This window comes from Antechinus flavipes, chromosome 3, assembly GCF_016432865.1.
Source record: "Antechinus flavipes isolate AdamAnt ecotype Samford, QLD, Australia chromosome 3, AdamAnt_v2, whole genome shotgun sequence".
NCBI lineage: Eukaryota > Metazoa > Chordata > Mammalia > Dasyuromorphia > Dasyuridae > Antechinus > Antechinus flavipes.
The window spans coordinates 89,345,613-89,364,710 of record NC_067400.1 but is presented as its reverse complement, the minus strand read 5'-3'; the positions used below and the strand labels follow the sequence as shown (position 1 = coordinate 89,364,710).

Sequence of the window (19,098 nt, the reverse complement as noted above, 5' to 3'; positions counted from 1 at the left end):
TTGATAGAAAGAATATTAAAGTTAAGAATATCTCTAGCAGTATATCCACTTCTTGGCCAGTGAGCAAGGATCTTAAATTTAGAGTATCAAAAGTGAAATTAAAGTTTACCCTCAAAAGTCCAATTAAATTTGTGATCTCATTCCTTCAGCTGCTCCCTCTGATGATACAGAGTACAAGCCATCCATGCCTAATCATTCTTGGTGGCTTCTGTACATGTTCTCCCCAAATTTTTCCACAGGGAGAATCTCCTTCATTTGGTACAATCCTTTCTCATTTTCTCCTGACATTGCAAGAATACCAGTGGATTGCGTAGCTGTTATCTATCAGTCTTATCAAGTGATTAGTCCATCTTTTCTTAGAATACAATTCCTTGAAAATATACTTTACTTTTGTTCTTTTTTTGAAATTTCTCCTTGGTTATATGTTATAGTCTTCTCACCATTATCCTTTTTACTGCCTACCTATATAATACTCATTTTTGGTTCTTTGAAGTTAATGATATTCTGTCTCACTCACTCAGGATATGGAGAAATCCTGAGAAGATGGGCTTTTGTTTTCATGACTAGCGTGGGTCAGTAAAGGAGCTTTACAATTTCTCCCAATCTGGCCTATTCTGGGCCCAGCTCATTATCTATCTCTAATGTGTTATTAGGATGTCCATCCAAACACATGTTTGAAATCTAGGCAACAGACTTTTAAAAAAATATACTTAGGCTAATATTTTCTGCAAACAGCAACATTTGGAAGATTTCACGATCACAAGAAATTCTACACTAACCTGGACTTTTCATTGGATATCATCCATCATAAAAACAGATATCTTGGTTTTTATTTATTCCTTTGACTGATGTTTATTATCAAAGGCATACTAAACAGGGTTATTTCTCTTTTGATTTCTTCAAAGGTATCTGGTATGATCTAGAAATATGGATGGGAAACACATTTCTATAAAAGAGATCATTAGGCAGAGTTTGTTCTCCTAATTCAAATGCTTTTCCATATAGAATAAACAATTAACACAATAGCATTTCATATTATCTATATCTTTCAGTTCATTATGAGATGGTAAAGATGTGGCCCATTGTGGAATATTATTTGCAAAAGTCTCTGACATACTCATCAAGGATGCCCTCAATTAATGTATAGATGATTCTCATGAGTTTTTTTTTTTTTTTTTGTGGATGAAAGAGAAGTAAGATAGATGAGTAATTATTATATAAAGGTATGAAATTTTCTCCATACTTTAGATATCTTCTCCTTAACTTATCTTGTATATTGATCTCTCAAGAGATCCCTTCTGTATTGGTCCAATACAATTGCTTTCCCCAAATAACAATAGATATTTTTCTATTTTGTTCAGAACTGTGTTTACAATGTTTTGGAAGAAATAGTGGATCATACAGCTATACCATCACCCAATTTGCAAAGTTTTTTTTCCATAGGAATTCTTTAAAATAGTTCAAGGAGAAAAAAAATTATCTCTGATACTAGTCTGGGCTAGAAAAACTTCTGGAAATACTGGTTTAATAAATAAAAATTCTTTCATTGATTACTTGGCATAGATTTAATGGGATAAACAGCTGAGAGATGAGTTAGCTAATATGGAAGATCTGGAAAAATGGTTGCTGCTCTTCCTGATTAGAAGATCACCCTAATGGAATCACCCTGCACACACCAGCTTGTTGCCTCCAACTGCCTTTTTTCTCTCTCTTCTTTTCTTTCTCTCTCTCCCTTTCTCCTTCCCCCTCTTCCTTCCCTCCCTCCTTCCTTCTTTCCTTCCTTCTTTCCTTACTTCCTTCTTTCTTTCCTTTCTTCTTTCCTTCCTTCCTTCTTTCTTTTACTCCCTTTTCCCTTCCTTGCCCTCCTTTCTTCCTCCCCTCCTTCCCTATTTGTCTCTTCTTTACTTTTTCCTATCTTCCTTCTTCCCTTCCTTCTTCTTTTCCCCTTTCCTCCTTCCTTTCTTTCTTCCTTCCCCCACTTTGCCTCCCCTCCCTCCTTTTGTCCTTTCCTTCTTCCTCTTTTTCTTCCTTATTTCCCTACCTCCCCCTTTCCTTTCTTTCTTTCTTTCTTCCTCCCTCCTTTTTCCCTTCCTTTCTTCCCTTCTTTCTTTTCTCTCTCTCTCTTTCTTCCTTCCAATATTTCTACCTCCTTACTTCCTCCTATTTCTTCCTCTTTCTCTTCCCTTTCTCCCTCCCTTTTTTCTTTCTCCTTTTCTAATCTTTTTTTCCTTTCCTTCTTGCCCTCCTTCCTTCTGTTTCTTTCTCAGGCTTTGTTTTTTCTGTATGTCTCACTTTTTTCTTTCTCTTTTACCATAAGAGAAAATTGAGGGGAGCATTTAGAAAGAATTTAGAATGTAATGGAGATAATTAGTGCCTTTTCTTTGATAAGCTGTAAGCAAGCTAGTTAAAGGATGGAGCTGAGTCATATGCAGGACTTTGGAAGGACATATTGCTTTAAAGTTTGACTTCAGCTGTTATCAGTAATAGCATCAGAAACTTTCTCATTTATTCTTCCTTGTTCAAGGCTTTAAATGAAAATATTATTATCCTCATTTTAGAAATAGAGAAGTTGAGTCTCAGAAATTGAGTAACTTATTAGCTAGTAAGTGTCAAAACCAAGACTCAAATTCTGTTCTTATAACTCCAAGCCTTATATTTTCTATCTAAGGACAGAGTCAGAGTAGGTAAATTTACAGTAATTTTCTACTTAAAATACCTAAGGAAAATCCAAGTAAATTAATGATGGGTCTTGACTGATGCAAATAATGGATACTATGAAGTGGTCATATTAATTGTATTTGCACCATTTCATATTATATGTTAAGTATGGTATTTAGTTATATAGACCAGTGAAAAATTATGCAGAGAAAATTTTTAAAAAGTAGTTCTTAGTCTGTTTGTTAGCATAACATAATATCAAAAGGTAATAAAATATATTTCTCATTCAAGTAAATAAATAAAGGAGTTATAAAAGCAAAATTAAAATATCAGAGTTGCTTAAAGATAAGGCTATACAGTGACTCTAGCACTCTATATTCTTTATAATCATCTAATGAGTAATATTTTAAAGTAATGTTTAAAAAATGCCAAAAGACATGAATGAATTAAAAAAATGTATTCAGGACCTACCATGTGCCAGTGTTTCAGATACAATGCTCTTGGTTCCAGAAAACTGATGATGAAACACATTTTCTTCCTTTAAGTAGAGAAGATGGAGATTGCAACTATATATGCTGTCGATCTTAGTAGCTATTTTTGTTTGTTCTGATTAATTGCTTTTCTTTTGTAGAATATAAGTTCTGAGCTCACACTTTGAACCCAAAGTCAGAATAGTGGGTAAGGTGCACTCATCTATTACTGCTCCTCTCAGTAATCCTAAAAAGTTGAAAATTTTTCTAATTCTTTCACTCATGAGCATCCGTTCTGTGTGACCTCCTTCTCTCCACACCTCTAATACCAATAGCTTGTTAATATTTTCCTGGCATCTGAAATGAGCTTTAATGGATGGATAGGTAGGAACTCAAAAGGCCAGGAGAGATCAATGATATTCCAGGTACTAGGAACAACATGAAAAGAGTGATGAGACTGTAGTATGGATTCAGAATTATACAATTGATCAGAGCACAAACTATATAGAGAGAGGTAATTTGTGATAACTATTCAACAGACAAAAAGGAATCCTTGAAACTGTTTTAACAGAATAGGAAAATAATCAATGGAGTTGTTGTGTGTGTGTGTATTCTGGTAATAGTATGGAGTGTAGAGAGGAGAGGAAATGAACAAATCTTTAAGGAAGCTTTGTGAAACTAAAGGTAGTTATTGAATGAATGACTAAATTGACTTTTATGAGAAATGCCATAAAGAAATTTGATGTATATTGTAAATATATGTACCCTGAAGCATTTGTAGCCTGAGTATTTTCTCCTTGATGGAAATTCAGATTACATGAATAAGAAAAAAAAAGATGGATACCTTGTTTCAAGTAGATGACATAATGTCAATAGATAAATGAAAAAAGCAGAACCATTCAAATTATAATTTATTTCCATTTTCTCTATCAAGTTGCATCACTTTCTGATTAGAAACAAGAGAAGAGATGTGGTTAAGAGAGAATCAAAACCTAAGTTAGATGAGGTGGTAGCCTTTTAACTGTTAAGAGTGATGAACCTAGTTTAAATCCTGTCATCATCCACCAATTCTTTATAGAATGGATGACTATAAATTAATCAATTAATTTCTCTGAACCTCACTTTTCTCATCTGTAAAATGGAGATAATACCTGTGTTTACTAGTTAGTGTTTGTTGAGAAATAAAGGAGGTAACATTTGAGGAGCTCTTTGTGTATTTTAAAGCACTTTGTAAATTTCAACTTCTTCAATTATTTTTTTAATTGAGCTTAATCCTTCAGTCAGATCCTCTTCCACAGGACAGAACTACAGATTAGGGTTTCTTAATCTCTTTGTGGGTCACAGATCCCTTTGCTGAACTCGTGGTGTCTATAACCCCTTCTCAGAATAACATAAGATGTATCTAAATGGAAAGAAATGCTATATTTCAGTTAGAAGTAGTGAAAATGAACATGTAATTTTTCTTGAATTCTAGGTAAAGGACCTCTTATTGAAGAATGGGTCGAGGGAATCTTTGAGGAATTATGGAGAAGGGGAAAAGTGTCAGCAGACTGGAGACTCATAAATGTTTTAATTCTCAAAAAGAAGGAAAGGAGAGATTCTGGAAACTGCATAGTAGTAAGCTTGGTTGCTGGCAAAGTACTAGAATGAATTGTTGAACAGATGGCTTGTGAGTACATGAAAAGGGAAGCACTTTTGATAGTGTTACTAGACTGACAGACAAGGAGAACAATGTCCACACTGTGTACCTTCACATTCCTGGCTGGAGATGAAATGGAAAATGCTGAATTTGGAGTCAGGGATGGAAGCCAACAGCACTAAAATCCTGTGTGGGATAAAAATTAAAATTAATATTATATCAGGGCCTTTAGTCCTGCAATCCTTCCCTTGAATAGAAGACTTAAATAACCTAAGGCTCTATATCAATACATATCAAGGAAGGAGATAAGTAAAGAAGGAAGGGCCCAATTTAGACAAAAATATTTATAGTAGCTTTTTAAATTTTTTGTTTTGTTTTGCAAAGAACTGAAAACTTATGGGGTACCCATCAGTTGAGGAATAGCTGAAAAATGGGGTTTATGAAAATAATACAATATTATTATGTTGTAAGAAATGATGCAAGGAACAGTTTCAGATCTGAAAAAATAGATAATCTAATGAAGTAACATGAATAATTTATACAATAACAAAAACAAAACAGCTTTGAAAGATTTAAGAACTGAGAACAATGCAAAGACTAACTATAATTTCACAGTCTGAATGCTAAAGCCTCCTGACAGAAAGATGATGGGCTCAGGATTCGAAAGATTTTTTTTTTTTTAATATGGCCAATGTAGGAGAATAAAAGAGACTGAAAGGGCTTTTGGTAACTAAATTAGTTTATTGTGGACTGAATCAAGATTGGGAGGCAGTTTGACTTGACCTCAGTAAGAGAATTGTCATAAGTTTCTAGGAAGACCCTTCACTAAATGTGTATCAACATGAGTACTGTTTTATTTGGTAAGTAAATTAAAGAAATTCTAAAGCAAATTGTGTGTTTCTGAACTACTGTTGCAGAGATTTATTCATCTTTTGTTTCAGGATTATTATGACATTGTGCTATTTATGAGACCAACCACAAACCTCTTTGGGCCTTATTATCCTCATCTGTATGCTGAAAGGGTTAGACTAAATGTCCTTTAATGTCCCTGTAAAACTCAGCTGTGTACCTGTGAACTATACTCAAATTATATGGATTAAAGGAACCACATCAACCAAGTAGTTTGTCTCTAGTGACTTTCTATTGGATCCTGTTTTTGATACTATTCAATAATTTCATAAAAACTTAGAAGAAAAAAAGAAATCACAAATAAAATTCATAAGTAATACCAACCTGGGAGTAATAGTTAATTAAAGAATTGCATTAGCAGTTGAACTAAATAACTTCTAAAGTTCCTTTCAACTTTGAATTATATGATTCCATTTACTTCTATCATTTTGCAAACTTCCTGTTTGGAAACTGAGGACCCAGATGGTCTTCATTTTCAATGTATTCAGTGACCTCAAAGTAGTTTCTTTCCTACTCTGCCCAGTTCTCTTCTTCTCTTCCTCCCTATTTGCCAGAATACTAGACATGCTTGGTTTGATTGTGTAAAGTAATATTAATTACCATCTTACATGAAACTTTCAAATTATTTCTGTCTAGACAAAATGTCTATATTTTCAAAAGACTTGGATTTGCAAAGCACATACAAGTGAGCTTGACTTTCTCAGTACGTCTCAGATGTAGCATTAAAGGCATAGTTAGTGAGCATTAAGAAAAGGAAGTAGGGATCATAGAGTTGGAGTAACTTCATCAACCAGGTCACGCCAGATTAGCCACATTTTCTTTTTTTGTCAGGTTTACTAGATCAATAGATTAAGAGAATTAAAAGATCACTATATATTTAGTTTACCTACATATCAGAAAAGTAAAAATCTTTCATGTTATTCTTGTGGGAAACATGACATAATTCGGATTATTCAATAAGTAAAGCACAATCAGAATTGGTTTAATCACTATTAATGGATTGAAATAAACTTAGAAGGAAATCTCTAGGGGAGTGCTCCAAGGATCTGTCTGCCTTGCTTCACCCTTTGCTACTTTGCTTTGTCTGTTTTTTTTAATAAATTATCAAAAATTCATTTTCTCTCCTTCAGATTTCCTCCCTTGGAAAAAAAGGAAAGAGAATAGTCTTATAATGAATACATATAAACTAGCAAAAGCAAATTACTACATTGGCCATATTAAAAAAAAAAAAAAAAAGCAAATTGCTTACACCCTGAATCCATCACTTCTCTGTTAGAAGCCTTTATCATCCATTTTTTGGAATTGTAGTGGGTCTTGCATTGACCACAGTTCTAAAATCTTTCAAAACTGTTTATCTTTATAGTGTTATTTTGTTATTGTATAAATTGTTCTCCTGGTTCTGTTCATGTCACTCTGCATTAGTTCACATCAGTTTTTTCATATCTTTCTTAAACTATCCCTTTCATCATTTCTTACAACATAATAGTATTGCAAACTATATTTTAAAAAATCATTCTTTAATTGATTTTCAAACTTTCAGTTCTTTGCAAAAAAAAAAAAAAGAAACGAAAAAGCTACTGTAGATATTTTTGTACAAATTGGACATCTCCCTCTTTCTTTGATGTATCTGGGGATATAGGCCTAGAAGTGATATTTCTAGATCAAAGGGTATATTAGTTTAGTAACTTTTGGGCTGTAGTTTCAAATAACTTTCTAAAATGGCAGGAGCAGCTCATAACTTAATCAAGATTATAATAACCTGCCTGATTTTTTGTAGCTCTTCTAACAACTGTCATTTTCCATTTTTTGGTTAACTTTACCAATCTGATGAGTGTGATGTGGCACTTTAGAGTTATTTTAATTTGCATTTCTCTAATTATTAGTTAATTGGAGCATCTTTTTATATACATTTCTTTCTTAGAAATCTGCTTGTTCATATTCTTTGACCATTTATCATTTATTCTTATAAATGTATTTTTATCATTTATTCTTATAAACCTGATCAATTCCTTACATATATTAGAAATGAGACCCTTTTCAGAGAAACTTGCTTCATAGATTTCTCCCCCCAGTTACTATCAATTTTGGTTACATTGATTGTATGTGCAAAACATTTTAAATTTTATGTAATCAGAATTGTTCATTTTATTTTCTATAATCTTTTCTATTCTCTGTTGGTCTTGAACTGTATCCCCAACCATGGATCTGAAAGGTAATTTCTTTCTTGCTTTTAAAATTTGTCTATGATGTCACCCTTTATGTATAAGTCATATATGCAGGGTTCCTCACACTACGGCCGCAGGCCAGATGTGACAGCGGAGGACAATTATCCCCCTCACCCAGGGCTATGAAGTTTCTTTATTTAAAGGCCCACAAAACAAAGTTTTTGTTTTTACTATAGTCCGGCCCTCCAACAGTCTGAGGGACAGTGAACTGGCCCCCTATTTAAAATGTTTGAGGACCCCTGAGAGCTTATCTTGGAATGTGGTGTGAGATATCAGTCTATCTCTAATTTTTGCCAGATTTTTTTTAAGGTTTTCTAGTAGTGTTTTTTGTCCAAGATTGAGTATTTAAGGTCAATTGTTATGTCAAACCACTCTTTGACAAAAATTGTTACTGTACTTTTATAGTAAAGAATTAATGACATGCTTATTAAAATTTTAGATGACACAAATATTGAAAGACTGTATGATCTACACATTATTTGACAAAAATTGCTGGGAAAATTGGAAATTAGTTTGGCAGAAACTAGGCATTGACCCACACTTAACACTGTACACCAAAATAAGGTCAAAATGGGTTCATGACCTAGGCATAAAGAATGAGATTACAAATAAATTGGAACAGCATAGGATAGTTTACCTCTCAGACCTGTGGAAGACGGAGGAATTTATGACCAAAGAAGAACTAGATATCACTATTGACCACAAAATAGAAAATTTTGATTATATGAAATTGAAAAGTTTTTGTACAAACAAAACAAAAGCAGACAAGATTAGAAGGGAAGCCATCAACTGGGAAAACATTTTTACAAAGGTTCTGATAAAGGCCTCATTTCCAAAATATATAGAGAATTGACTCTAATTTATAAGAAATTAAGCCATTCTCCAATTGATTGTGAGCTAGATCACAATCACAGGTCAACACACAGGTCAAAGGATATGAACAGACAATTCTCAGATGAAGAAATTAAAACTATTTATAGCCATATGAAAATATGCTCCAAATCATTATTAATCAGAGAAATTCAAATTAAGACACCTCTGAGATACTATTACACACCTGTCAGATTGGCTAGAATGACAGGGAAAGATAATGCAGAATGTTGGCGGGGATGTGGGAAAACAGGGACATTGATACATTGTTGGTGGAATTGTGAACACATCCAGCCATTCTGGAGAGCAATTTGGAACTATGCTCAAAAAGTTATCAAACTGTGCATACCCTTTGATCCAGCAGTGTTTCTACTGGGCTTATACCCCAAAGAGATACTAAAGAAGGGAAAGGGTCCTGTATGTGCCAAAATGTTTGTGGCAGCATGTTTGTAGTCGCTAGAAGCTGGAAAATGAATGGATGCCCATCAATGGGAGAATGGCTGAGTAAATTGTGGTATATGAATGTTATGGAATATTATTGTTCTGCAAGAAATGGCCAGCAGGATGAATACAGAGAGGACTGGCGAGATTTACATGAACTGATGCTAAGTGAAATGAGCAGAACCAGGAGATCATTATATACCTCAGCAACGATACTGTTTGAGGATGTATTCTGATGGAAGTGGATCTCTTTGACAAAGAAACCTAACTCCGTTTCAATTGATAAATGATGGACAGAAGCAGCTACACCCAAAGAAAGAACACTGGGAAATGAATATAAACTATTTGCATTTTTGTTTTTCTTCCCGGGTTATTTTTACCTCTGAATCCAATTCTTCCTGTGCAACAAGAGAACTGTTTGGTTCTGCACACATATATTGTATCTAGGATATAGTGTAACCTATTTAACATGTATAGGACTGCTTGCCATCTGGGGGAGGGGGTGGAGAGAGGGAGGGGAAAAATCGGAACAGAAGTGAGTGCAAGGGATAATGTTGTAAAAAATTACCCTGGCATGGGTTCTGTCAATATAAAGTTATTAAAAAAAAAGACTATATGATCTAGGACCCTTCCAAAGAAACACTGGTTTGAGCATGTTACATAGTGTAGTGGGGAGAAAGTACCAGCTCTGGAGTCAAAGGACATAGATTAAAATTCTATTTTCACATTTACTATTTGGGTAATTTTGGACAACTTCTTTAATCTCTACAGGACTGAATTTCCTATCTGCAAAATGAAGAAGCTGGCCGAGATCACCTCTCCAATAAAATATAAACTCCTATGGAATTTAAAGTCTTTCACAATCTGGCTCCAACTAATCTTTTTAAATTGATTTCACATTAGTCCTTTTCACACATTCTACTTCCAAACAAAATAGTGTACTTGCTATCCTTCACACATGACAAAAATAAAAGAATTTTAGAGTTGGAAGGAATTTCTATGGCTCTCTACTCTAATCCACACAAGAAAGGAATTCCCACTATAACACTGTTTGACAGTTTATCATCTGTCTTCTGCTTCAATACTTCCAAGGAATGAGAGTCCATCATTCTTCTAGGCAGGCTGTTCTACTTTTGGACAGATCTACTTGTTAGGAAGTCTTGCCTCTTTGTGACTTTCACCCTTTGTTCCCAGCTCTACCTTCTGTAGCCAAACAACATACATGGAAATCTCTTTTTCACATGGCAACTCTTCAAATACCTGAAACTAATCATTATGTCCCCTGATTATTCTCTTCTTTAGGCTAAATATACTTACTTCCTCCAAATAATCCTCATATGTTGTCCTTCTCTGGATGCTCTTCATCTTATTAATATCCTTTTTAAAACTGTGGTGTCCAAAGGGGAACCCAACACTTTAGATAAGATATGATAAGGCCAGAGTACAGTGAGATTACCACATCTCTATTTCTGGAGACTGCACTATGCCTTTCTTAATGCAATCAAAGATCATACTAGCTTTTCTGTTTCTCACATCACACTTCTGACTCACATTGAGTTTATAACCTATTAAAGCCCTCCAGATTGTTTTCAGGACTACTCTCTAACCCCAATCCCCTTATCTTGTACTCGTGAAGTACATTTTTCATACACAAGTATAGGACTTCATATTTATCCCTTTTGAGCCCAGTTCTCTAGATTTTCAAGATATTTAGACCCTGCCTCTATTAGTATGGGTAAATTGTTGGTGCTAGAACAAACCTGAACCAAAACCAAAACTAAAATTAAACCCAAATCAAAAATTTAGGAACCAATTAGGGTTTATTAAGTTCCCATCTAACCCTGCAGCAGAATCCCCAAAGGAACAAAAGAACAAAGCTTATATAAGTTTCAATATCCATAGAAGTTGAATTGGGTATGGGATCCCTCAGGATTGAACAAGGGCTGTTACATGTATTTTTGAATAGCTTGCGGGGTAGGAATAGAAAATGTAGTATTCCTTGACCGAACAGAGTCTGTCGCTGGACTAGTACTAGCTTCTTCATGCTAACTATCTCTTATAACCCAGACCTAATAGATAGGACTGTCCTTGCTGTTCCAACAATCAGGCAAATTAGGCAGCTGGGTGAAGGTGGGGAATTACAATACAAACTGAGTCAGGACAAGATATAGGAACTGCAGACAAAATAGAGTTGCTTTAGTTTTCTTAACTATCTACATTGACCATTCCTCTCAGATTTATGTATCTGTAAATTTGATGAACATTCCATCTATGTGTTCATCTAAGTCATTAATTAAATTGTTAGAAGGCATAGATCCCTAGAGCATTATTTTGGAGAACTCCTCTTATATTGATATTAGACCATTAATACTTTTTTTTTAGTTTATTCATCTAACCCCACATGAAACTAATTGAATGTACTATCATTTAGTCCACATATCTCAATCTTCTCTAAAGATTAAGATGAGATACTTTATTAGAAGTTTTGCTGCAATTAGACAAACCATATCTACAATATTTCCTGCCATTCATTAGCTTAATAAAACTATTTTTAAAAAAAGAAATGAGAAAGAGAAACAAGATTACAGAGTTGGAAGTGACCTTTAAGATTATCTAGTCCAAGCACTTCATTTTTATTGACAAAGAAATTGAAGTCCAGAGGTTAAATGATATGACTAGGGCCAAACAATTAATAGATGGATAAGATGGGAGTTAGAGTCTTCCTGAGCACTATGCCATACTATATTCTTTTTTTTTTCATACTTTATTCTTGAAAAAAAAAAACAATTCTACATTCCCTTTCTAGAAGTTCACTAATCATCTCCTTAATGAGCTATTCTAGAATTTTCTCAGGAATTGAAATCAAACTCATAAGTCTATTGCTTGAAAACTACTTTCTTCTTCCTTTTTTGGAAAATCATTATGTTTACCCTTTTCTAATCTTGTCACACCTCTCCAATTTTCCTTGATTTTTCCAATAGATGTCAGTAGCTTAGCAATCATACCTACAAGTTCTTTCAATACTTGAGTATGTTTTTTTTTTTTTTTAATCTGGGCTTGGTATCTTGAATTCATCAAGAGAAATTAAGTGATGTCTTATTATCTCCTTATTTATTTAGGATATCAACTCCCTCTTAGATATCTTTCTTTGATCATTTCCACTGAAAAAGTAATTTTCCTTGGAAGAGAAAACCGAAGTAAAATAAGAGCTGAACAACCTTACTTTCTTTCTTGTGTCAGATTTTACCATCCTATATACTCCAATAAAAAGTCCTATACAGTCGTTGATCTCTTTTGTTTTCCTAATATAACTTGGAAAACCCATTAGCTTTCCTCACCAGACTCACCTCATTCTAAATTGTAGATTTCTGACATAAGACCACGCTTTGCTTTTTGTTTTATTCATCCTCTGTTACCTATAATTGTTTTCTCCTTCTATACATTAAAAAAATAAGTTTGATAATAAATTCTCTGAGTATCCACAAATCTATTTTTCCCCTTGAATTTTTCCTATGTGTCTTTAAAGTTTTATTCTTGAGCATTTCCCACCTGTCCCTATAGCATTTTAGTTCTTGGAAATCACACATATCTTTCCTTTAAACCCTTAGAAATATGTTTTCCCCCAATCAAAATGCATATCAGATTTTGCCCACATTTCCTGAATAATCATTTCTCAAGAGGATTTCCATCATTTTCACATCAACAACCAATTCATTCCTGTTAATAAGAATTAAATCCAGAATAGACTTTCTCATTGTTAGCTTGTCCACTTTTTCAAGTATGGAAATCATCTCCAAGGCACGTCAAAAAGTTATTAGTTGCCTTGCTTTTGACAGAGAGAAACTCCCAACAGATGTCTGGATAATTGAAGTCCCCATATCATGGCTCTGGGTTAGATTTGTAATCTATTTCCTAAATTGTTCTTCTAGTTTCTCTTCCTTTATGGAAAGAGTCATATGCTATAACAACATTTCTTCTTTTTCTCATTACATTGACCTTCATCCCAATATTTTCCAACATGTTTACTCCTTGTTTCTAGATTTCCTTTCATGAGTATTATTCTTATTCTGGACATATTATGTTCTTGTCTACCTTTACTTATGCCTTAATTTTTTTTTCTTTGAGCAAAAGTCTATTTTCTCTCTCTCCTACATCCTACAATTAGAGAAAAAGAAAAAAAATCCTTATAACAAATATTCACAAACAAACAAAAAAATTCGCATCTTTTCTCACTCTGAAAACTATGACTTTATCTGTCCTTTTCCTTTTTACTAGAGAACACTCATCCAGCGCTGTGATCCAGTCATGGATTTTATTTCACAAAGCCATAATGATTCTTATGAAGGTAAATTTACCTTTGCTTTAGGAATCCAAATCCATCTTGTTTATTTATCTATAGATATTTAAAGTTATATGTCTTCCTGCTGGCTCCTTTCTGGGTTCTACTATCTTCTGTTAAATTCTGAGTATCTCAAATGCTATCTTTTTTTTCCTTCTTTCTAGTCTTCTTCTAGCTCTGCAAAGTTGTAGAGAGGCAAATTTCAGCATCAATGCCATAACCTACCCCCCAAAAAAATCTTTCCAACGGTTAGAGATAGAATGGGCTGCTTTTGGAAGCATTAGATTGTTCCTCAAGAGCTAATGACAAATGATGCTTGTTAGTAATGTTGTCAAGGGAATTCTTGTTCATGTATGAATTGGGCAATATGGTCTCTGAGAAGTCAAGATTCTAATAATCACGTAGAACAAAAGAAACTTAATAGCCACTTTTAAAATGTGAGCTTATAATTATTTTAGGCTCACATTTTAAAAGTGGCTATTAAGTTCCTTCAGGGCAGGGACGAATAATGTGGGAAGAATAATATCTGAACTTCTCCCTACTCCCATCGCTCCATACTGGTTAGGTTAGTTTTTGCTTAAAAGGTATCAAGACATTCCTTGGATTTTAGTTGACTCAATAGTCTATATTCTCAGTCTGTAGACCATTTTCTCATCACCTGAATACAAGGCAGCAGGAACTGGAGGGGTTCTCAGTTATTTGAGTGATGGACTTGAATGGGACCATCATTCAGCCACTCAACTCAATAAGTTCTGAATATCTATCCTTGTTGTCTTTTGTTAGCACAAAGTAAATTACTTGCAAATGTCTCATTTTGTTTCAATAGCAAACCCAAACTTCCAGTGGGCTGACCTGAGTCAAATACAGTCCAAAATATCTTTCATTGCCTGTACTTTGTACATAATAGGCACTTTTATTTTAAAATTTTACTAAAATCTTATGTCACCCTGATGCATTGTTGGTGGAGTTGTGAACGAATCCAACCATTCTGGAGAGCAATCTGGAATTATGCCCAAAAAGTAATCAAACTGTGCATACCCTTTGATCCAGCAGTGTTTCTATTGGGCTTATATCCCAAAGAGGTGCTAAAGAAGGGAAAGGGACCTGTATGTGCCAAAATGTTTGTAGCAGCCCTGTTTGTAGTGGCTAGAAACTGGAAAATGAATGGATGCCCATCAATTGGAGAATGACTGGGTAAATTGTGGTATATGAATGTTATGGAATATTATTGTTCTGTAAGGAATGACCAGCAGGATGAATACAGAAAGGCTTGGAGAGACCTACATGGACTGATGCTAAGTGAGATGAGCAGAACCAGGAGATCATTATACACTTTGACAACGATATTGTATGAGGATGTATTCTGATGGAAGTGGATTTCTATGACAAAGAGACCTAACTGAGTTTCAATGGATAAATGATGGACAGAGACAGCTACACCCAGAGAAGGAACACTGGGAAACGAATGTGAACTATTTGCATTTTTGATTTTCTTCCCGAGTTATTTTTACCTTCTGAATCCAATTCTCCCTGTGCAACAGGAGAACTGTTCGGTTCTGCAAATATGTATTATATCTAGGATATACTGCAACATACTTAACATATATAGGACTGCTTGTCATCTTGGGGGGGGGGTGGAGGGAGGGAGGGGAAAAAACGAAATATAAGCGAGTGCAAGGGATAATGTTGTAAAAAATTACCCTGGCATGGATTCTGTCAATACAAAGTTATTATTAAATAAAATAAAATTTAAATAAAAAACAAACAAACAAACAAAATCTTATGTCACCACCATTTCCCCATCCCTCTGTTATTGTAAGAATTATAGACCATTACTGTGAGAGCCATCTGTCACAATAAGCATTTAATAATTTGCCTTTTGCATTCATGTGAATCTCTATAAGTTGGAACTGTGGATTGGATCTAATAATCAGTATCCTAGTTCAGAAACATGACCTCTTATTTGGACCATTGAAATAGCTTTCTAATAGGTCTCTTGCCTTCCACTCTAAAATGGCCACCAATTCATTCTCCAAATATGTATGATCTTCCTAAGCAGATGTCTCTGTCCCTATCATGTTCAAGAAGATTTACGGGGATCCTATTGCTTCTAGGGTAAAATAGAGACTTCTTAGCTTGGCACTTAAAAGCCTCTTCAATCTATCTCCAACCTACTCCTCTTGACTTCTTTATATTACCAGCCAAACTGACTTACTGTTCCTTGAATTTGTCATTCTATTTCCATTTCTATGCTTTCATTCATATTATTTTCAATACTTGGAATGCATTCTCATTTCATGTCTCCTTGGCTTCTTTCAAAGTCCAACTTAGGTGTCACTTCATATTAAAAAATCTTTTCATTTTGTCCCTTTTCATCCTCCCATCTAATGATTAATGTTTTCTTCCTTTTCAAATTGCATTGTATTTATTTATCTCTATACTTTATATTTCTCCTCTCCTCAATAAATACTTTTGAATTGATTAAAGAGATAGACTTTTAAAGAGTATCAGTGCTAGAATTCAGTATATATATTGCACATGAAGTAATAATAAAAAATTTATTAAGAAAAAATCAGGCTCATTATAAAAAAACAAATCTATTCTGTAACATTATAGTACAGTTTAAAGAATATTGGGTTTAAAGTTGGGGAGCAGAGGTTCAAATTTTCATCTGGCACCTGTATGAATATTGGTGAATCCCTTAATCTCTCTGGATTTCAGTTCCTTATCTGCAAAAGGGGAGAATTGGGCCAGATTATTTCTAAAGTCTTTCGAAATATATAAAGTTACTTTCCATTAAAGTTTCTCTCTCTGTCCCCCCAGGGGAAAAAAGCAAAAAAAAAAAAAAACTTTGCAGAATAATTTGTAGTTTTTCCCATCTGGCTCTTAAAGCTTTTCACTTTTGGAATAAGAATGCTTAACAATATGCATATACATTTACATGAATTTGAGTGGTTCAAAAAAAATTGGAATATTCCTCCTCTCCTTATTTTTAGCCTTTCTCTCCAGGTGGGCACTACTTACTTTTTCTCCACTCAATCTTTTTTGTCCTTCCTCATCTTAGTTAACTTTCCTTCCAAATCTTGTACTGGGAGTCAGGAGATCTCAGTTCTGGGCCTGATTCACTTTGACCAGATAGATGTGTGAGGGGGCAAGTCAATCGAGCCTTTTGAGGCCTCGATTTCCTATTCCAAGAAGCTGGACTAGGTCATCCCTAAGGCTGCTTCAAGTTTTAAGTTCTACTATTTTCTCTTTGAAGATATAGCAGTGAAACCAGCATGTGTCCAGGAATGTAATAATTTATGAATAAAAAGATCAGTCAAGTAAAATGTTACTTTTTGCTTAAACCATCTTGTATTGTGAATTTGTTCTTTATAGACTTTTAACAACTCATAACAAAAGGGAAACTGTCAGTTGGTGCATTTAGAGTCCACCCCTGGTGTAACAACATTACAAAATTATTGTAAGCTAGAGGAACTACCCTCTTGCAGATAAACCCCTCTTGCAGATGTCAACTGTTCAACATCCTGAAGAATAAAATGTCTCTGGAGCAGCTTGGCCAGGAAGTAAGTACCACGTTAGCCGCTTTTGCTTACGATTATCTTCCATGCACTTTTAAGCCGGTTTATATCAAATATGATTTCAAGTAAGCCTCAACCTGCTTAGGCAAGCATGCAGCTGAATCAGCCAGCGGTGGGCAGCTGCTAAATTCGGAGACTGAAAAGGGGTTGATTTGGTTGTAACCTGTGTGCCCAATTTGGGAGGGGACCCAAAAAATGAAGTAGGAAGATGCCATCTAAAAGATTACACTGTCCACTCTCAAATCGTGACTCTCACCTGGTTTGAAAACCCAGGGAAGTGTATGTTGGGAATCCCACTAGGAGAGGGGTTAAGAAAAGGATGGAGGAGGAGGCAATACTTATTTTTCAAGCCGAATCTCATCCCTTAGCCCCTTCACCTCCTCCAGGGGATCCACTCTGGTCCCTACGGGGTTTTCAACGACTCAGACAGTTGCAAAAAGGGGCTGGCTGCCCCTCAGGGGAGCCTGTCCTGCGCGATCGCTTCTTGCTTTCCTCCCTCCTGTCCCAACAGCTCAGCGCAGCTTCCCGGGCGCTAGTGACGGTGGAGCGGGCTGCTTTCGGTTCCATGCCATATATGGAATGACAGCAGGGTCACGTGTGACTCCGGGAGGCTGCTGCGGCTCGGGAGCCCCGGAGGAAGGAGCGGGAGGGAGGGGAGCCCGCGAGCCTGGCAGCTAGCTCCGGGAGGGAGAAGGAGGAGGAGGAGGAAAGGGAGGGAGAGGGAGGAGGAGGAGGAGGAGGATTCTCTGTCCGTGGGAGGCAGCGGCGGCAGGACTGGAAGAGCTGGAGAAGCCTCGGGGAGAAAGAAGAGGCGCTGGATAGAAGGAAAAGCACGGGAAAGGGGTGGGTGGGTGGGATCGGGGGTCCGGAGAGAAGACTCTGCGGAAGAAAAGGGAATAGCCGGCAAAGCGGGTCACTTGTCCCGGACCGTAGCCGGTGGAGACGGCGGGCGGAGGCAGCAGCGGCGGCAGCAGCAACAGCGGCAACAGCGGCAGCAACAGCTGCAGGAGGAGGAAGAGCGGAGAAAGAAAACGACGTCCAGAGCGGTGGACGGAGCAGCCACAATCCCCGCAGGTCAGCTCGCTTCGCCTCGCCGGGACGCAAGCATTGGCTGCCCCTGGCAAGGTAGCGATCCCTGCCGGCGGACTGGAGCCGGCTGGATGTGATGGAGCCACAGCACGTGTATTCCTCTTACAGCGCCCGCAGCCCGGTATGGGAGGAACTGGTGGGTACGAAGTGCAATGCAATACGCAGGCGAGGCCCCCCGCCCCCACCCTAACCCCCTTCGCTAAGCTAGGCGTAAGCCTCGCCTTACCTCGATCCTCTTGCTTTTTTTTTTTCCTTCTTCTTCTTCCCTCCTCCTTCTCCTCTTCCTCTAGTCGGGGCAGCGGGCTTCGTTCAGGAAATGGCCGAAGATGAGGTTCCCAGCTGCTCCCCCACCCAATATCAGCGCTTCCTCCTTCGTTCCTCCTGGCCAGTTAGTGTGAGGTCTCCCTTCCCTCTCCCTGCTCCCGTAGCCCCTTCGCACAATGCTTAGTTTAAGGATATGTTCCCAGCTGGATGGGCAGGAAATTGCCGTCTTTTCCCCCCCACCCCCTTTCCCTTGAGTAGTCTGTCCTGCGATTGTGCTAATCTGCATGTCTTACTTAAATTTCATTTTGGAAAAGGAGGGAAGGGTGATGGGAACTTAGGTTATGTGGGACATTTATTTGGCTGCGAGAGCGAGCGGGTTTTCTGGTCTGAAACTGCTGTTCAAATCAATCTGAAGCTCTCGGGCTTCCTGAAAGCAACCACTCACTCACTACCTTGGCGGTTGAGCAGAACGAGTAATTGGAATCGGTGTCAAGTATCCTTCGTTATCATCTTCCTCCAAAAAGCACTGGGCTCTTATAGGGTTAAAGGGTTTCGCTGGAGATGAAGCGGGAAGGGAGCTGTAGCTTAGTCCAGGATTTGGCCGTACATGAAA

At 36.5% G+C, this 19,098-nt stretch overlaps 1 protein-coding gene across 1 annotated transcript in view; it reads left to right on the top strand.

Moving 5' to 3' along the window:
• The first annotated feature begins 15,571 nt into the window (after positions 1-15,571).
• Positions 15,572-19,098, top strand: part of DGKH (diacylglycerol kinase eta) — a 220,383-nt gene continuing 216,856 nt past the window's right edge. Inside the window, exon 1 of the mRNA XM_051983870.1 lies at positions 15,572-18,357. Coding sequence (XP_051839830.1) covers positions 18,298-18,357 — 60 coding nt within the window. The 5' untranslated portion in view covers positions 15,572-18,297. The remainder of the gene's footprint in view (positions 18,358-19,098) is intronic.